We start from the raw sequence: 20,377 nt of genomic DNA, 5'->3' as shown, positions 1-20,377 counted from the left end.
GCCTCTCTCTCTCTCTCTCTGTGTCCCTTATGAATAAATAAATAAAATCTTTTTAAAAAATGCATAAAGATCGTAGCTACTATTTATTGAACATTGCATGTTTGCGGGGGCGCCTGAGGGGACTCAATCAGTCAAACATCCGACTCGGTTTCAGCTCAGGTCACGATCTCAGGGTCATGGGATCGAGCCCAGTGTGGGACTCCATGCTCAGCGGAGAGTCTGCTTGGGATTCTCTTTCCCCTCCCCCCCAATAAAAAAAAAATCTTTAAAAAAAAACAAAACACTGCATGTTGGGCACAGCGCTTCCTATACATAAAGTTATTGGATCCAATGACATGGATATGACGATGGTGGTGGTAATGACGGCCTTGTACAGAGAAGCCAAGTAAGTCACCCCGCTGCCCAGGCGGTAGGGAGCAGAGCCCGGCCTCAGACACACACTTGCTTATTCTGGAATCTGCATTCCCAAGCCCGTCCTCCTCCACAGAGTGCGTGTGGCTAGAAGGTGCTGGATCTGCAGTTCTTTTATTAAAAGAAAGAGAAAGAGAATGAAAGAAGATTCTAACTAAGCCCCGTGTATAATTCAATTCATCTTAACCTTCACCTTGTTACACGTTCCCTTATGACTCAAAGGAAAGAATATGCATTTTTTTTTTTGTACAAAACCAACGTAACAGGATTTCACATTTAATGTCTACAAATCCAAGAACAAGATCCACATGCTGGTGATGTAACCACCACGCTGAGACCCTGGCCCATCACCAGCCTGAGAGGCCGCCGGCCCACCACGGCTGCCTGTGCGCGAGCAGTGGGCACGACGTCCTTAATTTGCAGCCATGAAAACCTAGCCACAGACTAACACGCACAGCGCCTGATAGCATCTCACACTCTCCTAAGATAACCCACATGAACCTCGCCCCTGAGCCAAATTCTGAAGTGTAATGTTGCTGGGAACATGGTTCCTACGGTGGAAATTTCCATCCAGTCACTAGAGTGTAGACACTTTGATGTCAACAGTCTCAGCAAGGCAACCCGCATCAGCCGGCGAGCTGAAAGTTCTTGAAAGACCCCCCCATGCCCAGAAATAGTGGAACCTCTGCCTATCTCATCCATGGAAGCGCACAAGCCGTAATTAAACAAGCTATTTATCCACATCCCTGAAATGGTGGGGTCAGTCCTGATAGTAATGATAAGCGGGAAGCCCGGGACACAACTCCAAGATGCTTGTTAATGGTCTTCCTCGGACAGGGCAGAGTCCAGGGCGTTGGGACACGAGATCGTGGGTCCCCGGGGAAGGGAGGGCTCTCTGTGCTGCCGGGCCAGAGGACCTCGTCGCTCCAAGCCACAAGAGAACGGTAAGGAGAGCTTCCCGTGTGGATGCTGGGAAGACAACACGCTGGTATCCTTGTTCCCATGTCTGAGTAACATCCTCCAGGAAGCCAAGAACGCGAAAGCCAGCACCTGGGCAAAGCCTGACCCACAGCATGAAATGCACTCCGCCCTACTGGGTGCCACTCCTGGCGTGGGGCAAGCCTCAGCCACCCCCTACTCCAACCTCCTGAGGATGGTACGCCCCTCAGCCCACTCTGCAGATGTGCAAACTGAGGCCCAGAGCCACAGGCTCATAAAGGGTGGAGCCAGGGTCCAAGGGCAGGCTTCCCGCCCCAGAATCCAGACTTACCACCACCGAGTCCTCCACCACCTGCCAGCCTCCCCATCTGGGATGCTATTGGGTGAGGCCCGGGGCTGGGCTGACCCAAGGAAACGGCAGGCAGCCCCTCCTCCTGGGTGGGTCGGCCAGAGGTGGCTCGTGAGCTCCACACGGCAAGGGAAGATCCAAGTTTTCCATCTCCTTGAGGCTCCTGCCTTCCTGAGATCTCTTCCAGGGTGAACGCATGCTCCTCTACCGTGACCTAGGCTTTTTTGCCCTTCCATTCATTCAATTGGCAGTGGGTGCCCAGTGTGCCTGGGCCCCGGGCAGGACCACAGGGGTAAGGGGTAACGACATAGCTCCTGTCCAGAAGCTGAGAAAAAGAAAACCACAAAGTCATGTGCTGAGTGCCAGACCATGGGGGCAGACGGGTATGGAGACGCAAGCCGCAGAGGTAAGGATGGGTGAAGAAGGAACGCCTTCACGCCCTGGGGTCCTGGCAGGGCGCACGGTGCAGGAAAAGACCACGCAAACACCGTGAGCAGCTCTGCGCCTGCAGGGTGGCTTCAGAGGAAAGAGGCTGGAGACAAGCAGGAGGAGGCCCAGGGAGAGCCCTTTCGGGGCCTACCCAATACCCAAAGCGAGAAGCACAGAACATTCCCATGAAGAGAGAAAGAGACAAGATGATGGCGATCGTCCTCCTCTCCGAGCAGATAGAGATGAGAGGCCCGAAAAGTTGGGATGCGCGCAGGGCACGTGGCACATTCCCAACAACTTGAGGGAAGCAGGATCAGACGCCCGTGGTTAGAAGGCTCACTGCTGGCACCACTGGAGACGTAAGCACCTTCTGGACCGTCCGCTATGCAGGTCTCAGAAAGAGGAAACCCGCAAGCTGCCTCTGCAAGGACAATGGGGGTTCTGATGTGTGGGCTCCCCACCTTCCAAGCAGACGTTTGTGTCTGGTGTGATCTTACATCCCCAACACGCATTGCTCCTGTTCGTAATAACGGCACGTCCCAGTAATCATGAAGGTGCACCCTGCTTCTGTTTGCAAATCCTCAAGAAGAGGGGAAACTAGGGTAATGAAACTTCCCCACCACCGCCTCTTACTTCCTGTATTCCATCTTCAGCTCAGAGAACCTCGGAGACTTGGCAACTCTGGAGGTCTCTATGCAAGTTCACAAAAATGTCAACGCCAGTGTCACAAAACCAAACAAGCGACCTGGTAAAACCCAAGACTGTGAAGAAAATCGTGAATCCTTGGCCTCCTCCCATTGGGTCGGGAACCCAAAAGGTTGACTAAAGCATCAAGTGATGGTGTTTAGTGGTTCATAACACACGGAAATGAAGCCCGAAGGAACCAGAGCAGCAGGCATCTGGAGGAGGCCCCGTTCCCCGGGGGAGGGTGAAGCCCGGCACCCAGTTCCACCGGGGCGTTCCCAGGTCCACCTGTGGAAATTAGGTCTATCATCACATTTGTGGGGTCACCAAAAAGCGTGCACTAGATGCTCCAGAAAACACACGGCCACTTGGGCTATTTTCTCCTTGCCTCAGTGACACGCCGGGGATGGAAGTGACTCAGCAGGGCAGCAGCTGCCTGGCAGCCTGGCCCTGGGGATTCCAGCCGGCTTACTGCATCCCCGCTTCTTCGGATTCCTAAGGGGGAATTCCAGGATTGCAAAGGCCGCCCTGGTCATTTTTAAACGCTGACTGACATAGGGAGGGCGCCAGGGTGTCAGGGCTGGGGCTGGGTGCTTCCTCGCCCAACCTGCTGGGCCCCACCCTGAGCACTTCACCCCGCAGGTGAGCCTCAAACAAAAGGCGCCCGAGAACCTTTTATAGGGATTCAGAAGTCTGTTGTCTCCAAGGGGACGACCTCCTGGCGCCACCTTCCACTTTAAATAGAAGTCTGGAAAATTCGTGAGCCCTGGCCGGGCTGATGAAAGCTCACAAGGGCGCAGACAGGACGCGGGACGCCCGCGGGTTCCCTGTGGATGGCCTTCCTGAAGGTCCCTGTGCTGTCCCCACTCCGGAGAAGCCTCCCGGTTATGCTTAGCCGGGCACCAGAATCATAATCATCGGGTAAAGATTCTCTGCATTCACCAGGTGCATTTTGCTGCATTTTGGCTCCGGAGTAAAATCAGGCTCCCGGGCAGGAGCGCGCGCTGCCCGGGTGCAGGGGGAGCCAGCCCCGGGGTCCCGGGAGCACCAGCCGCCGGGCCGGGGTGGGGTGCAGGGAGCCCCGGGCGCCCCAGGGCCGCAGCATCCCACCCGCGCCCCCTCCGCCCGCGCTTAGCAACAGCGCCCCGAGCGCAGCCAATCGCGCGGCGCCGCCGAGGTTACCCGCGAGCGTTGACCGCGAGTAACCCCGGCGCGGGCGGCGGCGGCGGCGGCGGCGGGGCGGCCACTGCGCACGCGCGGCGGAGCGCACCTGCCCAGCCCGCATCCGCGCGCGCCCGCGCCTGTTAGGGACCCGGGCCGCGCTGCTCTAGCGGCCGTGCAGAATTTAGGGCTCCCGAGGAACACGAAAATCCTCGGGGCAGCCTCCACCCAACCCGTTTCCAGATCTGCAGGTGGGAGCAGGTGCTTCCGGGCTTCCTGGAGGGGACCTGGCCCCCCGGGGGCGGGGGGTGCAGGCCCAGCACAGCCGGGGAGAGGGATGGGTTTTCATTCCGTATTTAAAGCCTGCAGAGCCTCTGCTAGGCCCTTGGCCAGAACCTTGCTTCCCCGAGAACGTGCAGGTGAAAATTGGCCAGAATGAGTCCCTTCAGGGCCAGTGGAGGGCAGGGGCCCTGAGTACGCCCATCCTGGACGTGCTCAGCACGGGCTCAGCTCAGAGGTGCTCAGCACACCCCCCAGCCAGGTGGGCCCCACGGAGATCCTACGCAGGACAAAGAAATTGCCCCCGCCCCATTCCCAGCCTAGCCCATGTAGGAAATCTGGGAGCCACCTCCCCAGGGAGGCGGGAAGGCCTTCCCTGGCACCTCAGTCGCCCCCAGGGCCTGGGGTTGTGTATGTCACAGCCAAAGAACACTTAACACGGCCTAGGACATGACAAAAGGAGGTGAGTTCTCAGCAGGGGCGTGTTGACAGGCAGGTAGTTAAGACTTGAGGTTTAAGCGGGAATCCAACATCTGCCTCCTTGGAAACCTCCTTTACTTCCTGGGTGAGATGTCCCAGCTGATAGGTCCCTGTGACCACCCCCCCCCCCCGCCCCGCGCCCCCGTGATCCCTTCAGGATGCTGTGAGCTAAAGCCAACAGCGTTTGCTTAGTGAAGTTATTTTATATTAAAAAAAATAAACACTTCTCCCCCCCCCAAAAAAAAGTGGGAGGGCAGAAATAAAAAAGAAATCCCATAAAACTCCTGCTAAAAAGATTCAGTTTCAAAAAGGAAAAAAAAGATTCAGTTTCAACATAGGCTACTGAGCTATGAAGGCGAGGGACTTTTCGTAGGAGCATACCAGCTTGCCTTATGACAATAAAAGAAACAGAAAGACGGCCTCACATTCTCTCGTCTGTGAGGCTCCACTCATCTGTTTAGGAGCAAGAGCTCCTGCTCTGCTCACTGCCCTGCCCGCAGCGCCGCCGCCGTGCTGCCCACGCCCAGAGCGAGACGGGAGCCTCGTTTCCTCCAGGGGCCACATGCTTCAGTTCCTGCCTTCTCAGGTCGCCCTTGGTCTTGATGCATTGGTTATTTTTTTTTGTGCTTCGTTAGGCTTTTCTGTTCCCAAATCGTGAGCTCATTTCAAGACCAAAAGTGTGCGTGTTCTGCAAAGTTCCAAAAAGCAGAACTTGGATCAACAGATGAATGCAAACGTGGGTTCCAGCTCAATTGCAGACAGATGCCTTTTCTAAGAATTACGTTGTGCAAGCAAGGACCCGGCCACCCCGGGGCGGGGATGGCAGCCCCTGGATGCTGCAAGTATTCAGACGGAGGCCGGCCGCCCAGTGGTGGGGATGCACCCAGGAGAGTTGCTTCACCGGTGGGAGGTCAGACGAAAGGAGTTTTGAGGCCCCTCTGGGCCTCCAAGATTCGGACTCTAAATATAGGTCTCAGTTGGACATAATAAGTCCTGAAGTCACTCTGGTGTGTCTTGATTTTGACATGGAACGCCACTTGCCCCACAGAGGACCAGGTGGCTGGCAACACAGCTGAAGAGTGAGAAGTGAAGCTAATGCCAGGGGCCAGCCCGGCTCCCTGCAGGCCCGTCAGCCTCCGCCCTCCACTCGGAGGGCTCCTCTTGATACCTTTTCTCATACTGTGAGCAAAACGCTCAGTATTAGACATATTTCATCTGAAGGTAAGCTTTCCTACAGAGGTTTTGGAAGCCTGTCAGCACGGATTTGATAGGGAACGCACCTCCACTCTACGAAGCCCCGGATGGGACAGGTCAGATTTACTCTCACCACGTGGTTCCCTTTGTTCCTTCAATAAGCAAATCTGTTGATTCCAGAACTGAACTCAGAAGAGCAGGTGTATGGTTACTAAACATTGTTTTCTGCCAGTTTATAAACAACAGAAATGGTTTCATGTTCAGTGCAATGTCACCTTGGGTGATTTCTTTGCCCTGGCAGATCAGGTTCTGGTTTATAACAGAGGACGTTAGTTCAGGAATGTGAAGTTCTCAAGATACGAGCGTATTTGGGGTGTTAGAGGGAGGCGGGAGGCGGGAGGGCACCCACCCGGCAGGTGAAAACAAGGGTGGCAAGAATGTCTTCAGAAAGTAAGACAAGGACACCAGCGCCCCGCTGAGCAGAGCACAGCCCGGCAGTCTCATCGAAGAGACCAGATGGCTCAAGAACAAGCAGACTCTTTGGGAAAATGACAAAAGGTTAGCGTGCCCGAATAAAGAACCTGCACAAGGGAAGGTGACCGGGTGGCCAGATATGGAAACCTCAAGGAGAAAAGGAAGCCTCAAGGCCAGTGTTAGCTGGCCTTGTCTGCAGGGGCCATCAGTCCCTTTGCATTGTGCACCCCTGATTCCAGGTCCCAGCTGAGGATGCTTTGGCTTCCCTGCAGGGTGCTCAAAGGGAGAGGATGTGTTGGCTGGAGAAGGGGAGCATCCAGACGCCTGGATGTTAAACGTTCTCCTTGTAAACGGGCAAGCCCTCTGGTTCGGGCATGGTCACTACACATTCATCTGTCATGATTCTGCGTGAGAGCCGGCCCATCCTCAACACGATTTCAAAGCCTCTTTCAAAGCCTATGAAACAGAGGATCAAAACTGTTCCAGAAGACCTCATCACCAAAGGCCCTGAGTGGGTGGCCTGCCTGCCTGCCCCAGGGAGCCAGCGAGTACTGAGGACCTAAGAACTGTCCCCAGAGGGGAAGGGAGGAGCTCTCGGGTGTCTGGGCTCACCTCGGCAACAGAGGGCCATGGGGCTTCCTTTGTAAACGCCCCAGCCTCGAGCGAGGAGCCCTGGTGAGCAAGGCGTCGGTTCACCACACTGCACTAGAGGACTATTATGGCCTCAAATAAAGACAAAAGGCAGAGTATTAGGGCACCTTGGTGGCTCAGCGGTTGAGCGTCTGCCTTTGGCTTGGGTCAAGATCCCGGGGTCCTGTGATCAAGTCCCGCATCGGGCTCCCCACAGGGAGCCTGCTTCTCCCTCTGCTGTGTCTCTGCCTCTCTCTTCCTCTGTGTCTCTCATGAATTAAAAACAAAACAAAAACAAAGGCAGAGTATCAAAAACAATTTCTTTCGTACCCAAAAGAAAATCCACCCTCGCTTGATGGTTCCCAAGAAGCACAGAAGTCATGCATTCATGCTAGGGAATATAAACCCTTTTGCACCTGAGCAGCCCTACCCCTCCTGCAAACCCACAGCTGCTGTGGGATCCCCACAGTCTTCCTCTCGAGGCCTTGCCTCCCCATCCCTGCTCCTGTGGGCTACGGCGAGCCAGCCAGTCCTTGGTTGGAATCCAGTCTTCTCCTAATGGAATTCCTGAAAGGGATTTATTCGTGGCACATTCCACTCATTTCAGCCAGCCCGTCGTTGCAGGCCCTGGGAGGTAGCTTTGGAAATTAAGAGAAAGCAAACTTTAATTTGAGAAGTGCATTTTTGAAGCTTAGGTGCAAACCAGGACAGATAATCTGATGTGGATCCGCCCAGAAAGTTTTAATTCCTTCCTGCTGTTTAGCAAGGCCGAGGCCGGGAGGGAGGGTTTCAGAGGAGGCCATGCTATTCCATTCCATCGGAGTCACCATGCTGAGACAAGTGCCAGGCTGAACAGTGGTCAAGAAAACTCTCTAAAGCTGCAGATATGATTACTTTCGTTCTCAACCTGCACTTTGTCACCAGGTAATCATGGAGGTGTATCTAATTTCTCAGAATCGTGTCACCTGTTTGTGTGACAGCATGCCATACACATCAGCTCACGTCCCTGGAGAAGAGACAGGACAGCTGGAGCCTCTCCCAAGGCCTAGGAGATCCTTTATGGGTCCTCATGTATGGCAAAGGGGACCGACATCCCCACTGATCAGTGGAAAGGGAACTATATTGGCGTTAAGGGGCAAGGCAGGGCAGCCTGGGTGGCCCAGCGGTTTAGCACTGCCCTCGGCCCAGGGTGTGGTCCTGGGGTCCCGGGATCGAGTCCCACGTCGGGCTCCCCGCATGGAGCCTGCTCCTCCCTCTGCCTGTGTCTCTGCCTCTCTCTCTTTGACTCTCATGAATAAATAAATAAAATCTTAAGGGGGGGCAAGACAGCGCCTCATGGTTTCGTCAAACGGGATGCAGCACATCAGGCCACCTTGGGACCAGGAGTTCACCAGATGCCTCATTGGATCTCGGCCTCAAATCGTACAGACCTGCTTTCCATTGCCATCTTCTGTGCTCCTGGACCCGGCCGTGTCTCTGAACCTCCGTAGCCCACGAGGAGAAAGGGGAGAATTGGCCCCGGACACTGCCTTCCTTCTACAAATGGAAACTCCCCTGGTGTCCTTGGGGAGCAGCATTACCCAGTACCCCAAGTACTCCTCTTGTTCATTGTGATGGGTCACATCCTGATGAGAGGCGCCTGTGTGAGCCAGGAAGTGCTATTAACTGTGACATGCCATGTCCCACACAACCTCCCCCCGCCCCCACTCGGGTGGCCTGTTCACCTAAGAATTTCATGATGTGGATTCTGTTCTTCATTGGGTCCTAAATACTCCCCACACTTCTTTACAGGAACCAAAGCCACTTTCAAAGTAAGTCAGCCTGAGGGTGAATGAGGACCGCCGGACCGCATGGTCCCGACACATCCCCGACACAGTGGCGTGTGTGACGGTGGGTGCCAACGTCCACACTCCTCCAAATCAGTTGTCCCACCAACTGGTGCTACGCGAGTGAATTCCTTGGGGGAGAGTAATTACTGCATCAGAAGCCGGCGAGATTATCCTTGGGGTGTACTCTGTTCTCCCGAGAACACTTCCTTTCACAATTATGTTCTCTACTAGGAATCTATTACATGATCTAGTTTTTCCTCCAAAGACATCATTAATCATATGGTGAAAACGTTACTACAATTGAAAATGTAGAGGTGTTTGTTAAACGCCGTGTTCGACGCTTGGCAATCTCACGCTCAAGGATTTTAAAGAACCAGCGCCTGACAGCTTACGATCGATGTCACTGATTCACCTGCCGCCTCTCTTCCAAGGATGAGGATGCTGTCTTGCTTTAAAACGATCATGTAGGAGTTTAGGATATAGTCTAATCCCACCGCCAAGCTTTGCTACGGATTCCGTGTCGAGTCGTGTCCCAGCACACGGGGCGTCCCGGCCCAGTGTGATGGCTGCAGGCAGCTCAACGCGGAGCGCTGAATTTTAAACAATTAACAACAGTCCGCAGGGGCGCCTGGTGTTGCTTAAGAGTCTGACTTGGTTTTGGATCAGGTCGTGATCTGAGGGTCATGAGATCGAGCCCCACGTTGACTTTTCAGCTTAGCTTACTCATGGCTTGGGGCTGAGGCAATCGCCAGCAATCAGAGGACCAAAAGCAGGAAAGGCAGGATCCCACACTGAGGGCAAAGGAGAGGGACCCCAGGAAGGAGGGGGCTCGCTGATGAGGATGTGGAGAACTGGGTGGGAAAGGTACAGGCAGATTCAGGGGTACCAGCCCAGGGATCTGCCTGAGGGCAGCCTTGATGCCTGGTTCCAGATCTAATGCCAATTTTTTTTTTTTTTAAAGATTTTACCCGTTTATTCATGAGAGACACAGAGAGAGAGGCAGAGACACAGGTAGAGGGAGAAGCAGGCTCCATGTAGGGAGCCCAATATGGAACTTCATCCCGGGACTCCAAGATCACGCCCCGGGCCAGAGGCAGGCACTAAATCGCTGAGCCACCCTAGGGATCCCCTAATGCCTACTTTTATGATTTGTCCTGGGGGTGGTCTCTTAGTTGGGGAGATAGTGTCCCCAAGTTCTGAGCCCACTTGGGGCTCAAAAGCCTGTTGGTGATGATGCAGCGAGTGCTCACTTCCCTTGTTCTGGAAGCTCTGGGTTTCCCTGGCGCAGCTTGCAGTCTAATGGGGTAGCCAAGCCGCCAAGCCGCAGCAGTGAGGCGCTGTGGGCACCACGCCTGGAGGAGCAGCCCTGCTTCCACATGGCTACACTGGGGCACCCCTGAGGCCCTGCACCAGGCAAGGCCCTGGGCACCTGGGCGGGCTACACAGTGAGAAACTGCCTCAGGTTCCTGGGCAAGCCCCTTAACCACTCAGTTTCCTTTCTGTTCAACAAGTATTTCCCACCCTAAATTTATGGGGACTGGAAAGCCATCTAAGTTCTGGGTGGTAAGGTATGCCAAAAACAAAGGAAATGATGGGGCGCAGAGCGGGGTGCTGGGCTGGAGGAGCGGAAACAGGTGCCTCGGAGGGGGGCGGGGGAGGAAGCCTGACAGAGAGAAGCCAGCAACTGGGACACACCAGACCGATCATGTCCATCTTCGCTCCTGGCCCTAACCATCTCTGACTCACCCACAGGTCCCATGGGGCACACTTCCTGCCCCTCCCCTCCGGAGCCCACACAGGTTACTGTAGGGCAAGTGTCTGTCTGGAGGCCACCTGGGCGGAGCTTCTGAGGAAGCCAGCTGGGAATGGGCAGTGGGGGCCCCTCCCTCACTAATTAAGGAGCCATCACCACTGGCTAACGTGGACAATTAGGGTGACCGGTCCTAACACGTAGAGAATACAGGACTAACGAGCCCCTTACCTAAACAGGAAATGCCGTTCTTCACTTGCAGACGTTGAACACTTGCTGTGTTGGCTGACAAACCAAGGTTCTGCCACAGTTTGCACAGGTTTGCAGGTCTGCACCACAAGCCACCTTCACAAGACACCCGTCCAAGCATCATGACGTTTCCACGGCCACACATAACAGACGTACCGAAATCGACCTCTGCCACTCACAGGTTTGCCACAGTTTGTCTCTACAGACCAATCAAGCCAAGACAACAAGACCCTCCTGGGGGTCGGCGAGTTTTCCCCTAAAGTTGTTGTTGTTGTTTCCCCCGTAAGAAGGAAAAGGTTGTAACCCTGTGTTGAAATCTCAATGGGCTCACAGGAATGGACCCAACGGTGAGCCTGCCATAGACTTTCTTTCCAACACTGGCTGGCAAACTGTGATAATGTTAAGTATCAGATAGCAATGTACAGTCGGCCAGTGATAAGGCTCAGGATGGGTTCCTAGTTGTACAAACAGATACAAAGTCATCCAGCGACCAACGTGGTGTGTGGGGTCCCAGGGGCCAGTCAGTCAAGGGTCCAACACCGTGGTCACAAGGAAGCCCAGAGTGTCCACACCAACAATCTCAACAGTTTGGCTTCAAGGAAATAGCGAGGAAAGACAGGAAAATGAAAGTCAGAAAAGTCTTGGTGGATCTTCCTCGAAAAGAAGGAAGGGTTGACTGTGGACTTCGGTTGAGAGTCCTAAAATACAATAATCTAGTGGTACCTGAGTCCCTGTCATTGTTCCAGATTCCTCACAGATTTCCATGTCATTGTAAATGGCTCATTAGAAGCCACGGGCTCTTGTTCCTGGGTGACGTGGGGCATGTCCTCTCCCAACCGGCCCCCCACCCGCCTGAACGAGGGATGCAGGATGAGCCCACGGTGCACAGTGACATGTGGAATAAGTTCCACGGGAAGAAATAGGTCAGGCTGGAAAAAGAAACACCAACCCAGGGAAGCATTAACTCTACACACGTTGAAAATCTAGAGCTAGCACCGGAGCACCTAGGTCACTAAGAAAACTCAAAATCCCTCACTGGTCACCGAATCTCCTTAACATGCAACAAGCCGCGGCACACTCCAGAGCCTCCGAGTCACCCTCCCTCTCTTCTATTTTTATTTCTGTGGCTCAGTTGACAACAGTTTATTTATAGCCCCACCCGTACCCCTATAATATAGATGACTGGTTGCCAACGAGGCCACTGTAGGTCACCACCAGCTACCTTGGACCACTTCAGACTTGGAAGGGAGCCACCTGCCTTCCTTTTGCCTCCCAAACAGTAAGAAATAGTCCCCTCCCGAAAGGCTCACGTGAAGAGCCTCCAGCGAGGAAGGCCAAGCACCCATGGGAAACCAGCACCCAAGGACACTGGCCGGCCTTTGTGATCGTATCGGAATTGAAGAGCCACCATAAATCTAGAGTCTTCTAATCCAGCCTGTTTGTATTAGAGGTGAAGAGAAGTCAGGGCATCAAGCCTTTAAAGAACTTGGTCGCAGCAGCTGACCACGACGATGAAATAGGAAAACTCCCCGTCTCCCCACTTCCAGACCCCGATGGTCCCAGACGATCGACCCATGGGCAGGTGGCCTCCCTCGCAGGCTCCGCCCACCCCCCAGTACACACAGCAGCCCTCCCTACCTTTCTTCCTCCACCAGGGTCCTTCGGGGACTGAGTAGGAGAGGTCCTTGAACTCAATGTTCACGGCCGCCCTGCGGGGCAGGGACGAGAAGCGCTGGGCCTCTGTGAGGTTGTTATCCACCTTTTTCAGGTGTCCATTCAGCAGATCCGTCTCAGTAGCTTCCATGTTGCCTGGAGACCACCTCATCCACGGAGACACACACAGACTTGGGCTCCGTCATCGCTGTGGAGTAGCTGCTGGCATTCTAGAAAAATCGGGGAGGAAGCACCAAGAAAGCTTAGGAGCCCCAGGAAGGGAAGGGCACCAGGGACTGGCTGTCGGGCTGCGGGTCATCTATTATCCGTGGCAACACTTGTTGCCTTACTGAGGGGTGCTTACCCGGAGGGATTTGTCATCTCTAGCCATCTCCCTGCTTCTTCTATTTAAAAAAAATATGCTTAAGATAGGATATTAAACTGTTCTACCAAAGTCTCACTTTGGAATCACAAAATCGACTCACAAAACTATAAAAAACAAATCCCTTGACTCAAAGAGTCAAACACTGGCCACTGTAAAAGACCTATTTACAGCAAGTACACTCATTAAAAGACCCAGTGAAGATGCACGGGGTCTCTAAGAAATGCATAATTGAAGGAGGTTTACTTAAAAATGAGCTGTTTTAGTGCCTTCCTGTGGAAAGCTCATAAACATTTCCCAAGAGCCATGACTCCACTAGAACTGCTGGGTTTCGTGGGAGTCAGCCTTGTGTCCTCTTTGTGAATTTTCCAATTCACTTCCAACTCACTCTCTCTCTCTCTCACTGTCTCTTTATAATAGCCCCGGAAAGCTGGGAAGTTTGATTTTTTTCTCTCTGTCTGTAAGATACAGATGGAGACACAGACAGTCTAGGGAGCTTGCTCCGAGCCCTACAACCAGGTGAGGGGCCAAACTGATCCAAACTGAGTCCTCAAGAGAAGAGGTGTTCCTCTCCCTGCAACACCAAGAGGACCTGATATTTTGTAGGCTACACTGGCTTATGAAGCTTCCACTGGGAGTCCACCGAACTGTTACAGATACGCCAAGAACCAAAAGTATTTATGCAAAGAAAGGAATATCTAATGGTTTGGCAACGCAGAACGGATCAATGTGCTTCAGGTACCTCTAAAACGCAGAAGAATCCTGGGGTGGACAAATTTAATGCTGTGCTTTTCCTGGCTGTCTCTTGAATCCAAAGAGAACATTCCACAGTGCCAAAGTGTGGGCCTTTGGCACCTCTCCTCCATACAGTGGAGGACTGCCTGCCTGATTGCAAGAGCCCATCGATAACCATCTCTGATGATGCAGGCCCTTCTCCCTGCCATGGGACTGGAAAGACACACTGCCACGTCATCATTTGTTCTGAGGCGGAACAACCACACTGTTATTTTTCCATAGGTTTGCTAGGTGTTCCTTTAGCGTTGATAGCTTCTTGATCACTAGTATGTCCAATCAAAAACCCAAAACAAAACCAAGGAGTGGATCATCCATAAATAAACCCACAAACCCTAGCAATTCTAGTGGCCCAAACAAGGCTCTTTCCCCCATTAGAGTACCCCTCTCTGGGGTCCGTGACTGTACCACTGAAGAGCTGGGTTTTTTTCCATCAAGGTATTGAAAGGCTCAAAAACCTCAGAGGACTGGGGCACCTGAGTGGCTCTGTTGGTTGAGTGACAGACTCTTGATTTCAGCTCAGGATCATGATATCAGGGTGGTGGGATCGAGCCCCACATTGGACCCCACAGTTGGTGGGGAGTCTGCTTGAGATTCCCCCCCCTGCCTCTGCCCCCCACTTCACAATAATAAATAAATATTTTTTAAAAATCTTGGAGGGCTTGGCAGCCCGGGTGGCTCAGCTGGTTTAGCGCCGCCTTCAGTCCAGGGCCTGATCCTGGAGACCCGGGATCGAGTCCCACATCGGGGTCCCTGCATGGAGCCTGCTTCTCCCTCTGCCTGTGGCTCTGCCTCTCTCTCTCTCTCTCTGTGTGTCTCTCATGAATAAATAAATAAAGTCTTTTAAAAAATAAAATAAAATCTTGAAGGTTTTGAATATTTGAAGCATACACAGGGCAAGGAAAGATGTGGATTTCTGGCTCTCCTGATGTTTGAAAATGTTGCTTTGCTGCTTCAGTAAAAGACAAACACACACAGTCCTCCCAGGCATCTCCTACCTCTGAAAAGCTTAACCAAATCAAAACTGAGCTCACTGACTATAACATTCTGTGGATAAAAATTAAAGTGCAAAGTAAAACTGAGAAAATTAAGCTTGGTTTGCTGCTGGCATCGAGCATGTGAAACATTTCACACGCAAACATAAGTAGGTTCCTACATTCCCGATGCAGAGGCAGGGAAGGCTTGTGTCTGTCTGGCCATGGACGACCCCGAGCCTTGGCGTGAGAATGGGCCTCTCCGGATCCCCGGAGGGACTGCGGGACCCCGCCTCTGCCGAGGGCTTGCCCAGTGCCTTCCGTGGCTGGCGCCTCTCGAAGGAACGATGGCACAGCCTGCCCTAGCTCGGCGCACTCTTGGCTTTGGCCGCTGGGAAAACATGTGCGGCGCCACTGCAGCACCTACGGCGGCACCAAGCGCCACCCCTTTGCCCACCCATCCTGAGCTGCTGGGATACCTGCTGCTGTTCCATTTTCTCAACCGGCTTTGACACCGTAGGTGCGCCGGGGGCTAGTGGGGAAGACAGCGAGCTCCGGGCCTGGTCCCCAAAGCCCATTCTCCCTCCAGCTACCACTTCCCTGGGAAGGCTAAATGTCGGGTTCCAAACCCACATCCTGCGGGCAGACTCGCCTCCAACCCTGGGGCTCCCCAGGGACCGTGTGTTCAGCCGGGAGCAGGAGCATCCCGCAGCTCCTCTCCCGCCTGGCATCCGGGCTGCCACGGCACATCCAGACCGCACCCTCTCCCTGGCACCCACCACAGGGGTCACCCCCGAGGAAGGCCAGGGACCAGTGGCAGCTCTCCTCTGGATGAAACCCACAGGGATATAAGGGACGAACAGCCACGACTCCACTCACGGGCGACTGACGCAGATGCCCAGCCCGTGGCAGGATGCGGGTCTGACTTCCCCTCTCGACTCCAAGCTTATCTCTTCTCCTGCTCACTCGCTCACTCATTCAGGAATGAGAGCCCCCAGCAAAGCCCCGGGGCTCGGCAGGCAGCCAGGCCCGTGGCCTCAGCAAGCTCCCAGTCAAGGTTGGGCCCCAGGCAAGAATGCGGGCAGTCACAATGCCCCGAGGCAAGAGCTAGACCCACACCTCTCCTGACAATCAGAGGCACATCCAAAGCGACGCGGACCCTGGGGTGCGGTGCGAGGCGGGGGTTGGGGGGCACTCAGCACAAAGTTTTTCTGCGGAAATCAAGTCTCTACTAAGACTCGCCAGGTGGGGTCGGAGGAGGGTGCTGGCTCACTCTGCAGGCGTCCTGCAAGGGAGAGGAAGATCTGGAGATCTGAGACAAATTCAGAGGCTGGAGCTCCAATTCCGGGGTGGCGAGGAAGGGAGGATCAGGTGAAACTGGAGCCGCACACGGGGTCTGCGCGTGAAGAGCTTGCAAACCCCGTGAAGGGTTTTGCACTTTATCTGAAATGGGGGTAACGGACTAGAAAGTGTCACCAAAAACCATTTCCTTCAGCAACCTGCAGATAGGAGGGTGACAGTGGCCTTCCCCAGTCAGTGGCCGTGCAAGTGGACAGGCCAGTGGGACAAAGCTGGGTGACAAAACTCATCTGGGACAGAGAGAAGGGAAGGAGAGAGGGGCAGACTGAAGTATTAAATGTTGCCTCCTGCCTGCCAGATAAGGGGTCATAAACAACAGAGGCTATTGATTCAGCGATTACATGTGCCCAATAAACTCCAGGCTGCAGCCAGGATGCCTCTTACTATCTCCGCACCAAAGGGGGGATCGCCGTCTCCCCCTCATCCAGAGTTGGGCTCTAAGGCACAGAGACTGCCTCCTGCCCAAGACCCGCGGTTAATGAGTAGCCAAGCCAAGGCAGCTCTGTGTGGCTTCCGCTCTGCGACCCCGTTGTCCCAACCAGTGTCCTTAACAGCACTCCAGCGTTGCTTAGCTCTCTCGAGGCAGGTTATAAGTGACCTTGGGTCATCCCGGCCCCTGCCCATGGGAGGAAAACCCACAAGAAACTGAGGAAACCATATAATCCTGCCCCCACAAAAAAACTTGACACCCAAGCGGTGCGTGCCATCACCCACCTTTCTTCCACGGGCGTCCAATGACCTTGCCCAATTAATAAAATCATGAAACGTTGTATGATGGGAGGCAGTGGCTGTCATTCTGAAATAGACCAGCTCTCTGGAAACATCCTCAGATGAGAGCGGCCAGCAATGTAGGTTACAGCTAGCTTGTCCTTAGCCTCCTGAGCTCATTAAAAATGAAACAAATACATCTTCCCTCCCCATTTGTTCCCTTTCATTGTATGCTTCTCTATCCTGTCCAAGCATTGTCTTTGACCTCTCCATCTACACTCAATTTGTGCTGCATAATAAATGATAAATAATAGTAAGTCCATTCTGGGGTATTGAATGCCGAAGAGACCCTATTTGGATTGTTGCCACCTGCCATACCTGAGAATATTTTCTCGGGTGCTGATTTCAACTGAAACGCAAACATACAGAGATGTCAGTTTAGCTGGGGAGGGTCTCTAACAGTCCCCCAGGCCACTGTGAGGTTGGTTCAGGCTATTTACCCAGGGACACACAGTGAGAGAGGAGAGAGAAACGTCTTCCCACAGCCCATGGGAAGGGAGGAAAAGGAAGAGGGAGGCGCAGGCACCGGGCATTGGCACAAACTTCTCTCTCAATTCTCTCCCCCATGTGTCACTGCCGGGCTTGGTGCCCCCCTAGACCAGTGGACCCTTTGATCGGAGGGCAGGTCCCTCCCGGGTACCCTGGACAGATAAGGGGAAAACACTAGCCAAGAGTCCTCTAGGTCACTGCCCTGGGGAAAACAATCCAAATGTCACACCCTTAACTAAGCAAAAGGCAGGTGCCACTTGTGTGGTCACTAAGACTGTTGACCTCACCATCACCACACCCCACTTCAAACAGCCCCAAATACCACCATCCCATTGGGCCCTCGTGCCTGCCCCTCCCAGTCCTGCTCAGGGACAGGTGCGTTCGTTGCCCATCCTCCAAGTCAGCTTCTCCAGATTCACACCTGGCAGTCAGTCCCAGGTGGGACCCCAGAGCAGGGGGCGAGGAAAGAGCTCAGGATCCTGGGGCTCTCTCAAGGGCTCTTTGTTTACGACTTGGGTAGAATTTTTTAAATTAAAAAAAAAAAAGTACAAGATTTTCTGGGAGGAGCATGATTTTTCAAACAAAACAATGCTCCCTGAAAAAAAAAAAAAAAAAAAAGGAGCCTAGCCATCGGTGTCTCCACATGAGTACAGAACACTAACGAGTGCTGGGTCTGTATCAAACTATGACCTAAAAATTTGTTTAAATCCTGACGTACAAACATCTATACTTTAAAACATTCTGATTCGTTATTTTCCCACATGTACAAGCCCCTTTTGCAGCTTTGAAAGGACTTGGGGAGTCACCTGGCATCTAAAAGATCTGAAGCATTCCTTACCGACAGCTAACAATACTAATCTCCTGAGTTTTCCGTTATCAGCATAATTTAGGAATCCCAAAGAGATGGACAAACGTAAAAGGAAGAATTGCCAAGTGTTACCCAAACATTCAATCAGATCAAAGCAAATGTCACGAGGAGGGGCTGCCTTTTCTGTTTCCATTTCCCCTCTTACGTGAGAAGCCAAGTAATGAAGGCAGGGCACCGGCGGAGAGTGGACCTGGTCATCGAGGCCCCCTGCCACCGGCCCCTGCTCCACCAACCTCCTAAACATGTCTGCGGCCCCATTCTATCGGTTTACACAAAATCATTATATAATGAGCTGGCGACGCTCGGTATGTGTTCTACAGTAACCTGTTTGGAGGCATAGGATGCAGTCGTGAGACAGAGCATGCGCAGACAGCCAGCTATGCTTTTTTTTTTTTTTTTCTTGGGCTCAAGGCAAGAGGTAACTGTCGGTCAAATCCTGCTGAGCCCTGCTGACTTCAAACACAGGATGCTAAAAATGAAATAAGGCGAGGGGGGTGGGGGTGAAACCCCTGTGCGTGCTGTGCACTGTGGGCTTACAGCCTATGGAGACTAATTAGCAGGATAGTAAATCCATAGACAGAGGATAGAGAGGGATGGATAGGGAGGGCGAGGTGGGTTGGAATACGGAACACTTTCCATTTGTACTTTAGATGACCTGAAATCCAGCCTGTAAGTACCTAACTGCAATGTCGCTGTGCTAGGCATAAGAATGAAAGGCCCTCGGATGGACTGGTCCATGGTTAGCTTGTTGTTTGTTTGGGGTTTACCCCCCCCCCCCCATATGAGTTTATGCAGCTCTTACAAAAGAGCGAGAGGAGACTTTGGACCACCCCTGGGAATAGCACTTGATTCACTGTCTAGCACTGACTCTAGCGGCACCCGGGGGTCCCCCTACGGGGCTGGCACCCTCGGGAACGGGAAATCTGCGTCCCTGTCCCCACCCTGGTCTCTGTCCGGGGTGCAGAGAAGGTGGCCTGCAGGCGCCCGGCTCGCCCCTGGGCTGCCTCCCGGGAATCCGCCGCCCCCTCCCGAGCAGGTCCGGGGAGCGCATCAGCGCATCTCGGGTCCCGGGGAGCAGCTCCCTCTTTTGTTCCCCCAGACCGTGCCCGGCGCTCCGGAGGGGGCGCGAGAAGTGCAGGCTCCCCGAGCCCGGGCGCGCGCACCTGCAGGGAGGGAGGACCCCCGCCCCCACCCCTTCCTGGGGCCCAGGCTGCCACCGTCCCCAGTGCGCTCGCTCGGGAGCCCAGGCCCCAGGCCCCTGCCCGGAGGGGCCGAGGCGGGGCCACCGGTGCGCTCGTGGGGCTGCTGGCCCCTCGGATGGCCCCGCGGCCCGGGCGGGTGCAAGGAGCATCCCGGGGCGCCAGGTGGCCGGGGCGGGGACGGGGGGCGCAGGGGGGGCCGGGCCTCTCCCCGGGGACCCAGGGACGGCTGTCAGGGGGAGGGTGCGGGTCTTTGTGCGCTTCTCGCTCCGCTGGAAAACTGAAGGGAGCCCCGGGGGCGAAGGATGCGCTCACTCACCATGGCGGTGCCGACCGAGAAAGCGGCCATCAGACAGGCCATGCCCCGGGGGCGGCGGGCTCGGGAGGCGGCGGCGGCGGCGGGCACGGGCGGCGGGCACGAGGCTGCGCTCGCTCCAGGCTGGGCCGCTGCGCTGCGCTCGGGCTCGGGCTCCGGCTCGGGCTCCGGCTCCGGCTCGGGCTCCGGCTCGGGCTCCGGCTCCGGCTCGGGCTCCGGCTCGGGCTCCGGCTCCGGCTCGGGCTCCGGCTCCGGCTGCAGCTGGGGCTCCGGCCCCGCCCCGCCCCTGGCCACGCCCCTGGCCACGCCCCTGGCCACGCCCCAGCCCCGTGATTGGCCGGCGCGCGGGGCGGGGCGGGGCCGGCAGGTGCGCGTGCTCTTGTTTTGCTCCCGCGCAGGGCGGCTGCCCGGCCCCCGCGAGTCCCGCAGCCCCGGCCTCCCTCCCTCCCTCCCGAGCCCGCGGCCTGGCAGGTGCCGGCCCCCCCCGCCCCAGCCCCGGAGCCCCCGCGGCCAGAAGCTCCAGCAGGACGGGCCAGCGGCCCTGGGCGCCCGCCGGACAGCGGGGCCTCCCTCCGGGACCGCAGCCTCCCAGCCAGCGCGGCTGTGTGCATGGGGCCAAGGGGGGCGGTCAGGGAGGCTGGAAGGGAACAGCGTCTTGCCTTTTCTTTTCTCTTTATTGGGCACCTTTCTAGGCGCGTGAGGACTCAACAAGACATGGG

The 20,377-nt window shown here is 54.9% G+C and overlaps 1 protein-coding gene across 1 annotated transcript in view; it reads right to left on the bottom strand.

The window, feature by feature from the left end:
* ABCG1 (ATP binding cassette subfamily G member 1) overlaps positions 1-19,775 on the bottom strand; it is a 56,123-nt gene extending 36,348 nt beyond the window's left edge. Inside the window, 3 exon segments of the mRNA XM_035709395.2 lie at positions 12,497-12,668; positions 12,670-12,741; positions 19,662-19,775. Coding sequence (XP_035565288.2) covers positions 12,497-12,668; positions 12,670-12,741; positions 19,662-19,703 — 286 coding nt within the window. The 5' untranslated portion in view covers positions 19,704-19,775.
* Positions 19,776-20,377: the final 602 nt, after the last annotated feature.

The sequence above is a fragment of the Canis lupus genome, chromosome 31, assembly GCF_003254725.2.
Source record: "Canis lupus dingo isolate Sandy chromosome 31, ASM325472v2, whole genome shotgun sequence".
In the NCBI taxonomy this organism is placed as follows: Eukaryota; Metazoa; Chordata; class Mammalia; order Carnivora; family Canidae; genus Canis; species Canis lupus.
This window is presented reverse-complemented; position numbering and strand designations above follow the sequence as displayed.